The sequence below is a fragment of the Anthonomus grandis genome, chromosome 4 (assembly GCF_022605725.1).
Source record: "Anthonomus grandis grandis chromosome 4, icAntGran1.3, whole genome shotgun sequence".
NCBI classification, from domain to species: domain Eukaryota; kingdom Metazoa; phylum Arthropoda; class Insecta; order Coleoptera; family Curculionidae; genus Anthonomus; species Anthonomus grandis.
In genome coordinates, this window is record NC_065549.1 from 37,081,386 (window position 1) to 37,101,412 (window position 20,027).

The 20,027-nt window shown below is 34.3% G+C and overlaps 2 protein-coding genes across 5 annotated transcripts in view; one reads left to right on the forward strand and one right to left on the reverse strand.

Moving 5' to 3' along the window:
* Positions 1 to 20,027, forward strand: part of LOC126735604 (protein PFC0760c-like) — a 92,374-nt gene that overhangs the window by 28,629 nt on the left and 43,718 nt on the right. For 2 of the 3 annotated variants that reach the window (XM_050439655.1, XM_050439656.1), the window contains exon 5: positions 4,148 to 4,471. The exons of the other annotated variant lie outside the window; for it this stretch is intronic. In XM_050439655.1, the coding sequence (XP_050295612.1) occupies positions 4,148 to 4,471 (324 nt within the window). The remainder of the gene's footprint in view (positions 1 to 4,147; positions 4,472 to 20,027) is intronic. 3 annotated transcript variants of the gene reach the window in all.
* LOC126735603 (WD repeat-containing protein 81) overlaps positions 1 to 20,027 on the reverse strand; it is a 295,976-nt gene that overhangs the window by 2,795 nt on the left and 273,154 nt on the right. The gene's annotated exons all lie outside the window — the stretch shown is intronic.

A 20,027-nucleotide genomic window follows, 5' to 3' on the forward strand; every position in this document is an offset into this window, starting at 1 on the left:
TTTTTCTCGAAGATTTTTTGATTTCTCTACAAAAATCGTTGGATTCGACAATGAGTACTCTTACAGTTTTTTCACTAAGTGGTGTTTAATATCTTTCATGCAAATCTTTAACATCGGTCAGCAATTGGTACGGAATATGACCACGTTACAGCTTTGCACAAAGATTACCGAAAAAGCAAAATATGGATCCATATATATCAAATTGGATTCATATTTTTTTTTTTTAATTTATTTTATTTTATTAAAGGAACCCCATTACGGGAATCCCCATATATATATATATATATCTAAGAACTGAGTTGACACCATTACAGCCATAGTCTGAACAGGCTATTCTTAAAAACGGACAGTGAACTACCACATGAATCAATGTTATGAGCATTTAAGACACTCAGAGATCTATGGATAGGAGAATGACGGCCATAGTCCGTGCATAGAAACATGATAAAGGTCAAAATTGCGTTTCTATTGGAACGCGAGTATGCGAGTATTTGTAGCGATATTGGTATGCGAGTTCTATTTGGAACATTGAGACCCACTCTAGAAAGAAGCTTAGGAGCATTAATCATGCCATTAACCAGCTTAAAGACAAAACAAAGATCAGCGTTCACACGCCCTTTGGCCAATGTATCCAGGTTAAATCTTACTCTCATGTCCTCACGATGGTACTCGTCAAAGCTAATGCCCATTCTAAATGCAGCACACCGTAAAAATCCATCTTGCACTCTCTTGAGGAGACCACACTACTGAAGAGAATTCAAGATTAGATCTAACCAGTGAGACATAAAGGAGTCTATAGGCTTGCAGAGACAGATGTGAGGGGCACAGTGAGATCCCTGAGGAACCCCTGAGACCACATTAGTAGGTGCAGAAGTACAGCCATGCACCTTCACACTCCTAGAGTTCTTCCTATCAGAAAACTCTTTAGCCATTTTAGGAGGGAGTCATGAAAACGAGCACTTTCCAACTTGGCCAGCAAGAGACCAAAGTTCACCCTGTCGAAGGCGTTAGAGAAGTCAGTATAGATCGCATCAGTCTGAACCCCCCTCTCCAAAGCCCCCAACAGATGCTGGTTGTCGATTTCCCAGAAGAGAATCCTGACTGTTTTTCACTAATGATTCCTTTGCATTGCCATGCTAGCTGACCGCAAACCAAACTATCAAACAATTTGGCCAATGAGTTTTGAATACATACTCCACGATAATTGGCATTGTTTATCAAAAGTATTACGGATATAAATGGATGTTTGCTTGTTTGTTGAATAAATGAAACCTTATAAGCTTGAATTGATACAAGTTGATTTTGATTGCCGAGTAAAGTTTTATGAGCAGATCTTTGAGATGAATTACAAGATATAATTCACTCGAAAGAAGTCTGTAAGGATGAGACCAATTTTTTTTTAACGGTCGCAGGCAAATCTGCAAGTGTTGCCCAATCGAAAATCTATATTAGATATATGAACACCAAACACATAACATCCTCAAAATAACGTTTGGGCAAGTACACTCAAAAACTATATTTTCGGACTTGCTCTTTAAAGACAATTTCTTGAAACGACTTACGATTGGACGGAGAGACCCGCCATCAAGATCACCTAATATATTCCCTTTCGATTTTTTCTTATGCAGAATATTAATAGAAAAAAGAATCAATATGATCTATATAAAATAGTGCATACGATATGAAATAAGAGGTTTGAAGATAAAAATGTGGAACTGGCAACTGTTTATCGACCGCGTATCAGTATAATCTCAGATGTCTGAAGATAGATGAATGGCACTTTTTGGTTCATAATCAAGAAACATGTGGTGAATCTGCCTCGAGAGTAACACTTCAAGTCACAAAACAGTTACCATTAACCATTAACCAAAACTCTTTTCTTTATTCTCGATCCGTGTTTCGCTAACGATATTTTAAGCATCTTCCAGGGAAGATTAAAACTTTTAATTATTATAACAAAAAGAAATAAAGTTTTAATCTTAAGGGTTGGATAATGTTACATTCCAATAAGCTGTGAGGTAGGCAAAGGCATAAATAGATGGGCCCTCCGGCTCTCTCACCAGATAACTACTGCATTTAAAGAGACGTGGAATACGGCTAGTAGCAGGTTTTTAAACTAGGCACTGACATTTAACATTTAACATGCCATCTCCACACCATAAGTATTGCGGACAACTTGGAATGCCGGTGGTTTTGTGAGGAGGATTAAACTCGGAGAGTGCCCTGCACTCACGCGGGCTAGGTTCAAATATCTAGGTAACACCTACAGTTTACCCAACGACATTAAGGCTTTCAAACCAGGAGTGCTTTATTGGTGTTTTTAAAGCTATTGGCTTCTGGTAACCGTCGGTGGGGCACGACGGATCCATTAGAACACTTATGTGGATAACAGCCTTTTTGGCTGCCCACTGCCTTACAATCCAATACATTCATACATTATAATATAATACCAATAAGATAATACCCATCTCACACTTCAGCGATGACTTCGCAGTTCCTTCAAGATAACATCAATATTCAATCATGGCGCGTTCGATCGATCTTTACAGATTGGCACAACATGGGATGAAATATTTTATTCTTCCCCCCAAACAGCATAGATACGTACCCCAAAAGACGTATTACGTACTACGGACGTATATCGGACGTCCACTTTCCGCAGAATTTTACGTCAAATGTACATAATTTTAGGACATTTTACGTCATGTATTGGACATATGACGAATCCTTTTCTGTGTGGTAAAATGTATTTGGGAAAAATACCTCATTTATAAAAACTGAATATATATTGATTATAAAACAAAATGTCTAAAAAACCAAACAAAAAATAAACATTTAAGAAAATACAAAAAAAAATCATTTGTTCTTCGCAACTATTGTGAAATTCAGTCTGCAATTTTCTTTGTGTTTCCATTCCCTGTTTGTAGTGCTGCACCTTAAAATTATATTTTAAAATAAGCAAGTTATCAATTGAATAAATAATTCATTAGTACTAAAATAATGTAATATGCTTTTACAATGAATTGTGCTAGATCGTAGTAGATCCTTCCTATCCCCACAGATAAATATACGCTACGCGAATTGTGTTCTTAGATCTGATCACTGAGTAAATAGTAAAACTAAATTCAAATATAATAAGAAAATGTTATTATAATCCTAATTTTGATAAATCCTAAATTCACAGGAGTAAACTTTTTTTACAAAGGGACAACCCACGCCAATACTGCCAAGCCGACTAAAAGAAAGGCGTTCGTTCTCGCATCTGTCGCTTGTCTTAAACACTGTCAACAGTGTCAAATCCCTCATGTTGCCAATTACTTATTTGATAGTCAGTAAGGGCAACAAAAACACTGGGCTGCTTTTGTGACCGATATTGATAATTTTTATAATTATTATATGACAAATACTCCATTATCGTTTTTAGATGTTTTGAAAATCCTGTAACTACTTTTCGACCAGATCAACATGATTGTAAACTAATTAAATTTATGGGGTATGTTAGTCTTTTGGAAAGAGGGAATCTCGATTTGACAGCTGTTGTCTCATTTACACCGAATTCATTGACTTTTTCTATCAAAGCAAAGAAGCATGCAAATAGTTTTTTTCTGTTTATCCTACTGAATTTAGAAATATTTAAATTAATACTTAGAAGTATTTAAAAATAGTTTTGTGTATTAATAAACATTTATATGTTTTTTTATTCTTGTATAAAAGCTAAAACATTTCCTAAGTATTTATTTATACATGTATGTACATTCGCGAGACGTAAGTAATGTGCGTACGAACGGCGTATCCAAAAGTACGTACTAAATCCGTTATTTTTATTACAATGGACATAAAAGTTACGTACCTAGAACGTATAATGCTGTTTGGGCCTGGATCATCTCATCAAAAGCTTGTCTTGGTGCACCACAAAATCCATTCGTTTATATAGAATCACGTTCATTTGTGAATTTTCCAATAAAAATCGTATTAAGAATTCTTAAATTTTTTAAATGTCTTTTTAATAAGCATATTAGACAACCTTTTCATAATATAATTGATCTTGGATCTTTTACGGTTTGCAAGATTACGGTCATGCTCGAATTTGAGACCCTCTATTTACATACGATCATAAAAAGTTTCTTACAAAAACTTTTTGTTTCAGGTACGGATTTTCCGCCAGACGGTTCCCTGATCGAAAAAGACCCAGTACAATCCGCCGAAGATGTATCTATCGCCCAAAACTCCGTGCAAGAACCAATTATAGTCGAACCGGTCCCGGCTAATGATGATGAGGATGACGAGGAAGACGACGACGATGACGAAGAAGACGATGACATCGTCGGCGGTATTATCGGTGACGACGACGATGATGATGATGACGACGACGATGACGATGACGTAACTGACGACGATGACGACGAAGATGATGATGATGACGATGATGAAGACAGTGTTCTTTCTGATGTTATTGACGCTCGGAATGCACGTGAGTCTAAAAAAGGGCACAAGAAGGGAAAACACCATGCGGGACATAAGAAACGCGGGGGTAAACATCACGGGGGACCTCATCCAGAAGGTGAAAGTAAGAGTAAAAAGGAAGAAAAGAAAGAAAGATAACTTTAAAGGGTGTTAGTGGTAAATTACTTAGAGGGGCAGTGAGGGAGGGTTATTTATTTATTTGTTTTAGTTTCTTATGTTTTCGCACAGTCTTTTGAGAAATTTTAGGCTTAGACTTACAGTTTTACAGACCTTCAATAAACTTAGTTAAATGGACGTTTATACAATGACAGAAGAATGACAATTACGAACGAGATTTAGATTAATAAGCACAAAAATTTGAAGAAAAAAAGTTTTATTTTGTGATTTAGATGCTTTTTATTTGGCTAATAATAGAGTTGTACCGGGTTGTGATTTATACAGGGTGTTTCATTATTAGTGGGATACACTTGGAGGCGTTGTCGAGGGCCTCAAAATAAGCAAGTTTGCGCAATAAGGCCCTATCGGAAAATCATTAGATTTTGAGATACAGGGGATAAAATTTTAGGAAAAAATCTTATTTTTCACGATAAATTTGACATTTTTGTAGATATTTTTCTGAAAACTAGTAGGCAGTTTCTATATATCTAGTACAGTTTTTTAATACATAATTTAATTTTACCAGTGGCGTCCATGCGAGCTAGAACCTAGTGAACTCTTTAAAAAATACGCTGTACGCCACTGTTTTTTTTTAATAAAAAAATATTTTTGATATCGTCATTTAATTTAGAGTCGAGTTTATCTCTTGTCTTTGTTTTCTCCGACGTACCGTTTTCGCATAAAAAAATAAAATTGTTCCATTGTTCGAAATTTATGTCCTGCTAAAATTTAAATTTTCATTTTCATCCGTTTGATAATATTCACGGTAGGTATTCATTATCAGAAAAAAATGGTTTGATTCTTAGGTTTTATAAATATCTACTAATATTAAATTCTTAAAAAAAAACATTAATTTTGATTGATAGCTTTTATTTGACTACTTTTTAATCGATCACCCTGTATGTCAAAATCTAATCATTTTCGGCTGCGAGTTTATGGCGCAAACTAGCTTATTTTGAGGCCCTGTACATCCCCTCCAAGTTTGTCCCACTAATTATAAAACACCCTGTATACTCTGCTCCTACACCTATTATAATTACAGATAAAAAAAAAAGTTTTAATTGGCTTGATTGCCTTTTGAAGTAAAATCGAAAAACAATTGCAAATTAGTTTTTTTCATTAACAATAATTAATTTAATAATTTTAATGTTAAAAACATTTTGACAGTACATTTCGTGAAAGCGTAAATAAAATATGACAAGAAGCCTAAAATTTATCAAAACGGTTACCCGACTTTTGCAAAAACCTTTTTTATGTTTTTTTTTGTCGCTTTTCATTTGTAAAAGAAGCTTTTTATGTAGTATTTTTTTCAAAATTATTTACGTTCTGCTATTTTTAGAAATCTTAATGTTTTTTTCTTTAAATTTTATTTAAGTTTGGGTCATATTGATCTATAAACTAAAAGACTTTTCCTGAACATTCGGATTTCTAAAATAAACAGTTTTTAGTACATCAAGAGGTTTTCTTACATTAGTTTCTTCTTCGAGTAGTAACTTATTTTATTTATTTATTTATTTATTTAATAATAATCTAGCATTATCCTAGGTAAATGTCACATACCTAGTGATTATTTAAAATTTTGAGTCAATTATTTTGTCTAAATATGTACAGATTAAAAAATAAACCAAATATATTAAAAAAATAGTGTTTTATTTGGGGTTTCCTTAAGTGTGTGACAAAAGATGTTTATTTTTTAACTTTACTTCCCTATACATGTTTTATTTTCATTAATACGTGTGACATCTACTTAGCCTAATGCACCCTAACATGATCTAACCCTGCATGCCACATCATTTCATCATATTTGTCCCTATTTCATTTGTGTCTAACAAATTCTGTTGCTATTTGTGTTAACTCTCTTAGAAAGTACGCATGGCGAGCTTTTGGAATTTTGGAATTGGAAGGTAAGTGCCTAGTTTAGTTTCACAAGTTTCGACGGTTCAACAGGTTTCTTAATCAGCATAAAAATATTCAGGCACCATCAAAATGTTGCCATTATTTGAATGTTTTCAACCTTGCGAATTGAAATGAAAGAACCTTTCAAATTTCGGTTGGTTTGTTCTGCGCCTTTTTTAGCTCCCTTATTAACGAATGCGTTTATCAAAGATGAAGCACTACATGAGAATCTTCATATTTAGCGTGAACTAGACAACAAGTTTCTAGGATAATTAAAGTTGATAGTGTCAGTATTTTACCTAATAGAAACAGAGGTGAGTGAGTGAGACCTGTTGGATTCACACAAAAAATCCCTTTTTTGAAAGAAAAATAGTGCTAGGTAAAGTGTCACTCCGCAACTCCAAAAACTTCCTTACGTAGTGAAAAGTCAAAATACATAACTATTACAGCATAACATTCTTTTGGCAACTTCCTAGCAACATCAGCAATATGGGTGGAAATATTGCTGAAGTGTCTATATATGTTTCTAAAAATATATAAATCTCCCAAATTTTAAGAGGTTTAGAGTTTAATACATATTATAATGGCAATACATATTTTAATTGCAAAATATTAGTTTATGCCAACAGGTTGAGTTAAGTATGCCAACAAGACATACTTAATGCCAACAGGTTCGCCTGGCATCATTGTCCAAGGATAACCAAATCGGACAATATTAATTCATGTAAATCTAAACGAAATGGTAGCAAACATAGTGAATTATCCGAATATCTTAACGGTTAAAAAATTATTTACATTAATAAGATATAATTTCTTTTTCTTCATCCGTTTCGGATGTTGGCAGTCATGTTGATGATTATAACGTTTCTTGTAACAAACTTGAAAGAGTTATATTGAGCTTTTTTCAAATCAAAATTTTCGCAACCATGATGTTTTTTCTTCCGAACCCTCTTTTTGGTCCTTTCATTGTATTATGGTTCGCAGTAGGGAGTATCGATGTTTATTTCTCTTTTTTCATTCATCTTAGCACTGCTATGTTTGTAATGTGAGCTGTCCATGGTATTCTCCTAGGCAGCCACATCCTAAATGTTTTCAGATTTTTAGTGGTGGCTTCTGTGAGTGTCCAGGATTCTACACAATATAATCAAACAGAAAAGACATCTTAACTGTCTTACTTTAATTTCAAGAGATATGTTATGTCCCATGCACCGCGTTCCCTATTATTGAACACGTTCAATTCGAGTTCGGTCGACGTATAGGTGATCTCAATTTATATCTCTTTTGCTGATGATTATTTATTTTATTTTATTTACGTTGCTATTAAGAGCATATAGTTGGCTGTTATGCGCGATATGGTCCATTAACCTTTGCAGTGCTTCTAAGTTATCTGCTATCACCATGACATCGTCGGCATATCGAATATTATTTGTTCTGACTTCGTTTAAAAATACCTTCTTCTATTCCGTTAAGGACTTCGTTGAAATTTTTGTTGAATATTAAAGGCAAGAGGACACATCCCTGTCTGAACTCGCATTGTATTTTCACCTGTTCGTTCGATCTCCATCAAGTCTTAAGCATGCTGTCTGACTCCAGCAGAGATTGGAAATTAATCTGATATTTTTATCGTCCAAGAATATTGATTATTTTATGATTTTGAGCGCAATCAAATGGTTTTTCATTATATTATAAGACATGCGTATACATCACAGTTGACATCTCTGCATCTCTGAATAAGGAATTGAACTCCAAAGAATGTCCCTCTGGTTCCGACTGCATTTACATAACTAAATGGCTTTTCAGATATCTGTTCTTCGCATTTCTTGTAAATTATTCTGTAGTATTTCCAGAGTTAGGAAACAATAGAAGGCCGGAAAAAAAATCCTCAAAAATCACAGATAAATTGGACAAATTAGAGATGTTTTGTTTTGAAAGTTAACCTATTGGGAACCATTGCGATGTAACCACACATAAAATTCCAATTTTTGCTATTTTTTTTCCATGGTCTTCTATAAACGTCTTTGTAAGATCATAGAATACCACTACGGGCATACTTCCATGATTAATATATTTAAATACAGATCTTCTAAAAAATGAACATTGCATCTGTAGTGCTTCTTATATCTAAGGAGTCAAGCTGACTCTGCTCTTATTGAAGAATTAGCCCTTCCATTCCTGCCTGTTTGTGTTTTCTACAGAAAAGTGTGTTAACGTTGTATTATCTTGTCTGATGGCGCGTCATGGTTTGACTTGACCTTTTCCTCTTTCTCTATTTTCCACCTTACAGCTTATATTTGCTCTTCTAAGGCGCTTCAGGCTCTATTGAAACGCTATTATTTCTGCTTCTATAAAGCTGTGGATTAACGGTAGATCTAGCAGCTCTTCCATCCCAGGTAGAGAAGTTGTTCTCAGGGCTCCGGTTATCTATAATCTGTAAATATAATCTGTAATTGCCTAATTGCTGTGGTTTACTACCATTTTGTACAACTATAAGTTCAATTTGTACCACACAGTCTCCTGCATCTGCCTAGAGCAGTTCTTGCTTTAAGCATGGCCTTTTGATGTGTGACTCTTCTATTCTTTCGAGTCTATTTTTTCGACATAAATGACTGGATAGAATCATAAATAATTCCCTGGTATTTAACTGCTTTTAAATACGCTATTTGCATTTTGTTGTGTTGGTTCTTTTAGTCTTCCAGGGCTCTTTCATTTGTGAAATTAATTATTGTGGTGGGTTTACCGGTAAGCCTTTATCCTTGCGCCAATTATTGTTTAGTGCATCCTATGTTCTTTCTGGAAATATCCATGCATTTGCCTCTGACCATTATAAGCCAAGTCTTCGGCAAAGCATTCTTTCATGTCTTATTATTATCAATAAATCGTCTACGAGAACTAAACGAGAACTAACCAGTATGATAGCTATACAGTGTGTTTCAGAACTATGGGATCAAACTTCTAGGGGTTGTTTAGTGCAACAGTAGAATCCATTTGAGTATAGGAACCCATGTCCAGAAATGTGTCACTACGCCACTACGGCCCTAAGACGCGTTTAAATTTGGAAAAAATATTAATTACCTAAATAGGATCTGATGCATTTATTTTTCCCTTTTGTATATGATACCATCACAACAATTGTTCAAAATGTCTTCCTCCAACCTCAATACACCGATTTAAACGCCGCACATGATTTCGGCGGACTACACTAAAAATTTGATCCTCGGTTTGAATGATTTCAAATGCTGCTGTTATTCGTCCAATTAAGTCTAGCTCTGATTCTACTAGAGTTTCGTAGAGTAAAGACTTTACATGTCCCCACAAGAAAAAATCGAGCGACGTTAAATCGGGTGACCTAGGAGGCCAAGAAACTGCTCCACCTCTGGCAATCCAACGGTGCTCAAACCGCTGAGCCAAATACTCGCGTACTTGTACAGCAAAGTGAGCCGGCGCTCCATTATGCTGAAACCACATTTGCTGTCTAACGTTTAGTGGAACATTTTCAAGGAGTTCTGCGAGAAGTTCCTCCAAGAAACGCAGATAAATAGGTCCTGTTAACAGTTCCGGTAGAATGTCCAATTTTATGGCCCAATTAAATAATCATCAACAATGCCTGCCCATACGTTGATAGACCAACGATTCTGATGTTTTCTTGGAAAAATTGCATAAGGATTTTCTTCATCCCAAACATGGCTATTCCTACTATTAAAAATACCGTCTCTTGTGAAAGAGGCTTCATCGGTCCACAAAACATATCGTAAAAAATTTGGTTGTGCAATGATGTGATCCAGAAGCCATCGACAAAATTGAACTCTAGAATGATAATCGGCTGCAGTCATACCTTGAACTTTCTGGAAATGGTAAGGATGGAGTTGTTGCTCGTGTAGTACCCGCCAGACAGAAGCATTACTCATATTCATATTCTTGGCGACGTCACGTGTGCTATTTGATGGTTCATCGGTAACTCGCTGAATCACCTCTTTTTCAAATTCGACCGTTCTTACGGTTCGAGCAACACCAGTATCATGCATCTTGGTCATAAACATGCCTGTCTCAGCGAGCCGCCGATGAACCGCAATAAACTTTTTGTATCCAGGATGCTGTCGTTCGGGAAAACGTTCATGATACAACCGCGATGCTGCTCGTGCATTGCAGTTTGTTGCTTCGTATGCCAAATGCATATCCGCAAATTCTTTATTGGTAAAGTTTTCCATTGGCAATAAATGTTTAAAAATTGTAAGCTATAAAATCTTTAAACATGACATTGAGAGTTGACATTGATAAGCGTTGATTTTAAACAATTGTTGTTATGGTATCATGTACAAAAGGTAAAAATAAATGCAGCAGATCCTATTTAGGTAATTAACGTTTTTTATAAATTTTAACGCGTCTTAGGGCCGTAGTGGCGTAGTGATGCATTTCCCGGCATCGGACTACTCTCTAAGTTCAAGTTGAACAAGGTTGGAATTTTTCCTGTCTTAGGGTAGCTCCAATCCAGTTGCAGAGAATGGATGTAATACTTCTTCGCGTAAGTGCATTGAGAAGTGTCGTAGTTATTACTAAATTATTACACGCTCTTTCTACATTTAGGAATGTTGTTCGTACTATTTCTTTGTCATAAGATGACTTTGACATGTGTCTATTTTTATTATCCAAGGCCTTTTTTGCAGACTTTCGGTCTAATATGCATATTAGAGCTCACTGAATAGGTATTGTGTTAGGACTTTATCTCTTATATACTTATCAGCGATTTATTCCCGAGCGATTTTGCATAGGTGTGGCCCTAGGGTTGCGTCACCCACTTTTGAAGCATTATTGGTTAGATCCTATCTGGGCCTTAATCCAAGGTTCTTGAATCAAGACTAGTCGTAGATCTTGCGTAGAAAACATCAGCACAATCACATCGGTGGATGCCCGTTTGTATTGCAGGTTGATTTGTGGTTGTTTGCTGAATTGGAAGGCTTTTGGTATGGCAGGCTGATGTCCTCCAACGGTTTTTCTATGCCGTCAGGTTCATCCCATTGCTAATCTCCACTAAATCACAAAAGCCTATCTTCTTCTTCGTTGCTGATGACATTTTCAGCGGAAGCGGTTGGTTTGAAATTAAGATCTAAGTCCGTGCCCTGTTCTCGTAGCTTCATTGGTGACTGAAAGAGAAGTAGATGGATCGAGCTCCATCCTCTTTTCTTTTGCTTCCTCTTTTCTGATGCTAAATATTGAGACTTGCCCAAACCTGTAGTAGATGGTGTCAATCTCAATAATGAGCACCTGGTCAGGCCCATTTTCTTTGGGACTTAATACTTTCCAGATTTTTGTAGAGATTTCTGAATTTTGAACCTCTATTAGTTTTAAGAAGGCTGGCCATTCTTTCAACTAAAGTGCCATCTGAGCCAGCCATTCTGCTGTCTGCTCCGACTCGTAATCCACAAGTAGTGTCATTCTTATGCGAAAATAAATACCTGAGAACTACAAGCCCTTACTTGATCTATTGATTATTTCTGATACAATAGCTTCACATCCGTTAGTTGTTCGAAGCTTTTTTTCATTTAGCGCCCATGTAGAGCGATAGTCTCATAGTTACACTATTTCATTTTTTATCTTCCAATAATATTTTATTGGCCTTGTTTGTTTTTTTGGAGAGTTGTCGGCGTATTGTGTTGGTACAATTGGGCTTGGGAAATGAGTATTTTTGAGTTCTTCGAGGCTTTCTACTATAGACTTTGTGAAAGTTCCGTCGATTTCCTTTCGATAGCCGAGTTCATTTGGTAGACCCTATTTTGCTCTAGCACATGTGGGACTGTCTGTGACTGACTATATAAAATTTATTTGTCTAATATCGCACTAGATTGTTATTGTTCCTTGATAGCCTATATCGCTCCGAATCACCACTCCAGAACTATCATCGTTTTATAGATTGACGCTTAATTAAGTTTATTTTGATTTATATTCACCAATATAAACAACCATGCCTAAGAAAGAATTCGAATCTAAGACCCTATGATCACACGATACGTAACTAGCCCATCATGCCACTGGGGTCAGCTAGTCACTAGGGTTAGGCACTAGATTTAAAAATATATCCGTAATTCTTCTTCTATTATTCTTTTTACTCATGATCTGCCAATAATAAATAATGTATATGCCTGTCAAAGATATGAACATACGTTAAAATTAAGAGCTTAAACCAATCAACACAATTTTTGCATCGTAATTAGTTTTCTTCAAGCAAAATAAAAACGACGAGAGAACAGAGACGTTGGTACAGGAATTCAAGAATTCTAAATTGGATAACAGGATGGTAATGAAATCAGACACAATAAATCCTGAAAAACTTCGGAGTTAAAAAAATATACAGGGTTCTACTATAAAAACCGCCAAACCTTAAGAGGTGATTATACAAGTCATTTGCAACAAAAAAGTCGTTTAACATTTTTTCGAAAAGTTGTTAGTTCTTCTGGTATTTAACATTTTTTGATTTTATCAAATTTCTTTGTTTTTTTTTCATATAAACAAGAATATCTCCGTTATTCTTACCACCACATAAAATTTAGATATACCATCTAAAAGAGAATTAAATTTGCTATAAGATGGGTATATTTAAGTTTTTGAGTAATTTTTTTATACCGGGTGTTATCAGAAATTAAATGTAACATTTGGGAAATGTGCAAAATTAGTGGTATCTTCTTCGTTGTCGTTTTTCTAAAATTTGATAAATAGGGACATGTTTTATTTTTAGCAAAAACTACTGCATTTAATATGGTTTCCAATGGATATACTTACTTTTGTGATAGCTATTTGTTTTCACAGCAATATCATGGGCAAAAAAAAGAAAACCACAAAAATTGAAAATTTTCAAATTTTATATTTCTTGATTGATCAAAATTAAAAAATCAAAATTTCATTAAACAAACCTAAAATTATAACAATTGTTCAAAATGTCTTCCCTCTTGTTCAATACATTTGATGCATCTTCTCCTGACACTATCAACAACCCGTTCAAGTTCAACGCGTTTTTGTCGCATTTCATTGCAACACATACTAATTCGATTAATTAGTACTTGTACATAAAAAGAATTTTCGTCATACAGACAATGCAAGTTTTAAAGCAAAATTATTAGTTAGAATCTGTTGAACTGTTAAAATTTGAAGATATGAAAAGCTATGTATTCCAAAAATATTCGTTATATGACGAAAATTGAATTAAACAGTTAAATTATGACTTCACTAAACTACTTATAAAATAATTTTAGCGAAAGCTTGCTCAAAATAAAAGAATATTTTTGGAAAATAAATGTTTATGTCGATCTAGAAAGTACTGTAGTTAAAAGTAGTGAAACCGAAAGACCAAACACATAACAGCATGACTATAGACTGACAGACTAAAACACTAATACGATAGTTCAACAAAGAAACTAAATGGAGTGGAAAATAGATGGAGGATTCGGCAGTTTGGAGTATGGGCCTGGGTCTTTTTGGATCAGGGATTGCCTGCAGGATATTTAGAATGAGTATTTATTATTTTATTATTTAGTAGAATAGATGTTAGAATAACAGCATTCTTTTTGGCTTGGATTGTTGTTTTAAAACTAAATGATGAGTTATTTTTTTCATTAAAATATTGCGGTAAAGTATTTTTTCAAGAGACAAAAATAGGAGAAATAAGTAATGTTTTGGCATTAATATAGAGTGTTTTCAAAGTTGAGTCATTTCTTTTAACAGCTTGTAAAACTTATTAAAGGAAGATTTAATGCCACGTAATTTTTTCCTGCAGAGTTATTTTAAAATAGTTGTATGATGATGGAAAAGTAGTATATTGTGGAGCATATAATGGAGAACTAGGATATTGTGGAAGAACTTCAACGGATCATTAAAAATGCCTCTGATTTATTGATTGGCAATCGAATTTGCGCCTGCGAAATGAATTCAGACAACAATTTTCGATGTTGCCAAGACTGCTCAATTGCAAAAGACGATTGCAGCTAGGCAATACTTCAATACTATCGTTAAAGTTGTATCTTTTAAGTAGTAAATATAATTATTAAATGCTTTTTTGTATTAAATAATTATATTTTACTACTACTAGATATAGTTTAAAGTTTATTTTTATCGAAAGTTTTTTTCCGCATCGCTTAAACTGGCAACGTCACGCGACAGGGGTGTGTCGATGCGATATAATCGCACTTAATTGGTTGATATGCTCGTTGCTATAGAGATATTTGACTCGCGATTCAACAGGTCCCATGCAACATTTATGACGTCATTCCTTTGTTTTTCATGCAACTGTTTTTTTTTAAATTACGAATTTGAAATCTTCAAGCAAAAATACATCGATTGGATATGTTGAATTACTTGGAAAATACGTGGAAATTCAACAAATATGCTGGCTTTCCTCTTAAATGGAATATCCTGTAACTATTACTCTTTTACTTATAAATTTTATATAGACACGCTACGTATCAACCATATATATCAACCATATTAATGAGTTCTACAATAAAGGATAAAATAAATGACTCACTTTAAAAACACCCTGTAAATCTAGGTGACTTATTAACTAGGAACTAATGACTACTTTACGTTAGAAGTTAAAGTCCAATATGAGAGCAAAATATTCGATATTGCTTTGATTTTCAATGTTTTTAAAAACCGTGTTTCGAATTAATAGTGTTTAAATAAAAAAAATGATTTTTCAAAAAAATACAGTTATAGCTAATCAGATACAAGTTATGGTAAAATTTTAAAAGTGCACTTTTATAGCTTAGTTTAATTTTAAGTATAAACATTAGAAATGGTCATATGAGTTAACAGTACAAAATAAAAATGATTGAGAAAAAGTTTAAAGTCTGATATAAAAGAAAATACTTGATAATCTAGGTGGAAAATCAAATTTTCGAATGGTATTTTTTGGATAATAAATTTGACGAATGTGTTGGATACAATAAGTGGACTATGTTGGGAGAGGTCAGAATTACAAGAATTATATTACCGTTAAAAATACTTAGTTTATTTGAGATTAACTGGACAAAATAATTTGTGTCTTCATACGTCAAGTTATCGTTACTGTCTCCACTAACCATAGATTGATACTTCGAACACTAACTGGCTCACACTCGCGCGGAATCTCACGAAAGCGCTAAAAGCGCCTCTAGCGGAGCAGTACACGTAGCGCGCACATAGCAAAAGTGGAGCGCGCCACATTTAAATTCAAACAAACAGAATGAAAATTTAAATTAAATTTAAAAGAAATAATTTCAATTAAGGTAAATATTAAAAAATCTAAATATATTTTACCAGAAGAAAAAATCATAATAGGTTTATGGGTAGATTGTATACAGTGCGAACGTAAAGGTTGGAATAAATTCATTTAAAATTCAGGGGTATGTTCAAAAAAAAAACGCTCGGACATGTCGATTTTTATTTTTAACTGCGGGTTTTCTTACTATAATTTTATGTATACAGGGTGGCCCAAAAATAAGTTACGGTCATCAACGTAATTTTTTTAAATGTAAACACCTATTTTTTATTTTAGATTTAGGTTCTACATCAAATTCTAAGTACATTTCATATACCATGTCCTATACCTAAACTCGACCGTTGACGATTGAACACAATAAAAGGCTATTTTTGGAAGAGTTATTTATATCAAGCAAGAATACATAAACATATTTTAATTAATTTATTAAGTGTTGAAAATGGCTGCCACGAACCTCTTGGCAATATCCCAGTCGATGCTGAAATTCTTGTAAAACGTTATCGATAACAGAAGGTTCTATCAATCTTATTTCTTCCGTTATTCTAATTTTTAAGTCTTCAATATTGTTTGGCCGATTAACATAAACTTTGGACTTAAGATACCCCCACAAAAAAAAATCTAAAGGAGTCAGATCCGGCGATCTGGCCGGCCATTCAATTGCACCCCTCCGACCAATCCAACGTCCAGGGAAAACGGGACGAGTGTAATGGGCTGGAGCTCCATCTTGCTGATACCATAAGGAATTATCTAATATATCCGGGTCTTCTGGATCGGGGTATTAAGTGGCAAGGCATGGAACCAAGTCATTTTCTAAAAACTCTAAATACCTCTCACCATTCAAGTATCCTTCAAAGAAAAAGGGCCCTATAACCCTGTTTTCAATCACCCCCGCCCAAACATTTACTTTTTGAGGGACTTGGCTGTGGCACTCCATCATCCAGTGCGGATTTTCAGTAGCCCAATATCGGCAGTTTTGCCGGTTTACACTACCATGAAGACAAAACGTTGCCTTATCAGAAAATACAATTTTTTTTTGAAAATTGTGGATTAGCATGGCACAAGTCCATAAGTCTCTCACAAAATTCTAAACGCCTATCTGGGTCATCTTCATTTAGTTCATGAACCAATTGAACTTTGTAAGGGTGCCATTTATTTATACCTAAATACTTAACGACGGATGTCTGGGATATCTGATTTTCGAACGCAATATTGCGAGTCGTTTTATGGCAATCTTCTTCAACTGCCAGCAAAACATTTAGTTCTTCTCTTCTGATATACTTGACCGACCTTTCGTATAATTATCCCTGACATGACCCAAATCCCGATATTTCTGTTCTATTTTACTGACAGTACTTTGAGATATACGTGGCCGATCAGGATACTTGGCATGATAAATTTCACAGACTTCCATCTGAGTGCGCATCCTGTTTCCATAACCAATCATCATCAAAATCTCTATTCGCTCTCGCTCACTAAGACGTACCATTTTTTGAAATTTTAATTTTATCTTTTGATAAACTTAACACAAGCAAAACTTTGCTTAGGCATCTAAATCAAACTAAATTCACTCAAAATTATTTGATGTCAACAAATTGTGACAAGTTAACAATTAAAAACACCAACCACAAATGTAAATAACCAAACAATAACTGATAGATTGCTTGATATAAATAACTCTTCCAAAAATAGCCTTTTATTGTGTTCAATCGTCAACGGTCGAGTTTAGGTATAGGACATGGTACATGAAATGTACTTAGAATTTGATGTAAAACCTAAATCTAAAATAAAAAATAGGTGTTTACATTTAAAAAAATTACATTGATGACCGTAACTTATTTTTGGGCCACCCTGTATACATAAAATTATAGTAAGAAAACCCGCAGTTAAAAATAAAAATCGACATGTCCGAGCGTTTTTTTTTTGAACATACCCCTGAATTTTAAATGAATTTATTCCAACCTTTACGTTCGCACTGTATATTGACTATACTTAATTAGAGCTAAGAAATCCTACGGCATTCAAAAAATCTATTGACTGCAAATTGTATGGACTATTGCGAACACCATTCTTATACAGGTTGGCGAATAGAAGACTATACCTAGGCATTATAAATGGCAACACCGCTTCTCGCTTACTTTCTGATAGGGTAGCGGCGCGGCGGATTCCGATCGTCTGATTTGATATTTTCGGCACGGCAGAATTAGCAGACCTCATTTTGCTGTGTAACAGCATACTGCACTGTTGATTCTCAAAGCGCTTTTTAAATATTTATCATTATGGCTGTTTATACCCCTTCCGAAAAAGTTCAATTGACTAAATGGTTCTATGGAGGCAATTCGGCAGTTTAAAGCAGGGATTTATTCTCAATAAATTTTGAAAATAGACCCATTCCTTGTGCTAAAACTATTTTAAGTGTGTCAAGTTTTCAAGACATCTTTTTGCCTCCAAGAATGGAGACATTTCACAAAACATTAGTCAACTACCTATTGAAAGGGTCCAGGCGATAGAACGGTGGGAAGAAATAGTTTGTAGTCCTTTAGTTTCGGATTCAACACGATCGAGCAGAAGTGTTGGAGAAGAACTGGGTATATATCATAAAACTGTGACGAGTATTTGGAAAAAACATGGATATAAATGTTTTAAGCATTCCAAAACTCAGGAGGTGTTTCTTGAAGACCAGTGGCGAATAATGGCATTTTGTAAAACATGCATGATGGAAAAGGCAAATGAAAATGAAAATTTCTTAGAAAAAAATTTGTTTCCAGATGAGTCCTCTTTTTCATTGCATGGTAAACACAATCCTTCCATTGTTCGTTACTCGTCTTAGGAAAACGAGCATAGAAACTTTAGTTCCTTACTCAGTACCCTCAAAAGTTAAATATTTGGGCTGGTATTTTGGGCGATCAGATTATTGGGCAATTTTTCATTGATGGTACTTTGAACGCTAAAAAATACCTTGAGTTGCTATAAAACCAAGTTTTTCTTGCCGTTCAACTCCTCTCTGATATAAACCTGGGATCAGTCTATTTTCATAGAAGTTACATTTACCTCAAACTCTTTTGGGAGTTAGAAACAGCGTTTACGATAGGCCAGCCTTTAGTTTAGCTAAAACATTATTTGTTAGGTTTATTATTTGGAGTTTTTTTTTTATACCGTTTACATTCTATTTTTATTAGAGTTTATATTTCATTTTAATAAAAACAACGCTTTAATTTGCAGATACAGCAAACGGCGTTAGACGCTAACTAAAATAAAATTTTAAATAATCGAGCTCGAACCTCGAACTGACTCGGCTGTTAGGAACTCTATATGCGTAGTGATCCATTCGCCAATCTGTATAGTAAAACAATTATTGTTTGTGTCAAAAATTATTACTATAACAAATAAAAAATAAAATAAAATAATCTTCATTGTATGCAACAAATAAATTACATCTATTCTATATACATATAAAGGTAAAAAGTACCGCCAGGCGTGTTTTAATAACCACCACGATAACTAATAAAAGAAGGTAGTATAATTTTCTTAAAAATAAAAACTTAAACAAAAATGAGTTAGACTATAATGATTCATACCACAATCAAAGTGACACCCGTATTAAAATATCAGCAGTCTCCAAATTTTTTTTTAATTTAGACTTAAAAGAGGCGATGCCTAAATCTTGCAGGTAGGCCATTGTAACTACAGGCAGAAGTATATATGAAAGAACTTTTCAGAAATTCAGTCTTATACTGGGAGATTGCCAGTGTGCTTTTATGGCGAATATTTATATTATGTATATCTCCCCTTTATATAAGGAATTCTGACAGATTCTGACAGACTGTATTCTGGTTCATGGAAATTAAGTAATTTATGTACAGTGCAGATTATACCCAAAAATCTTCTTTGGGCCATATTAAGACTATAGACCTGCTTTACATGCTCACTCACATAAACCCTCCGAGGCAAATTTCTAGTAAATTTTACACAAGAATTTTGATTCTGGTTTTCTGGATTTTATATTTATTTTGTTCAGTTAAAAAAGGACCATATAGAATATTTAAGTATCCAGCAATACTAAGTCTGTCTCTGTAAGGATTTTTTTTGTACTAGCAGGTAAAATATCCTTAAATTCATATAATGACATTAATTTATAATATGATTGTTGACAAATCTTATTTACATGCGCATTAAATGACATTCGATTATCCATACCAAGGCTCAGGTTTTTTACCTGATCTACCCATTCCAATACAACACCATTAATATTTAATTTACTTGGTGCTCC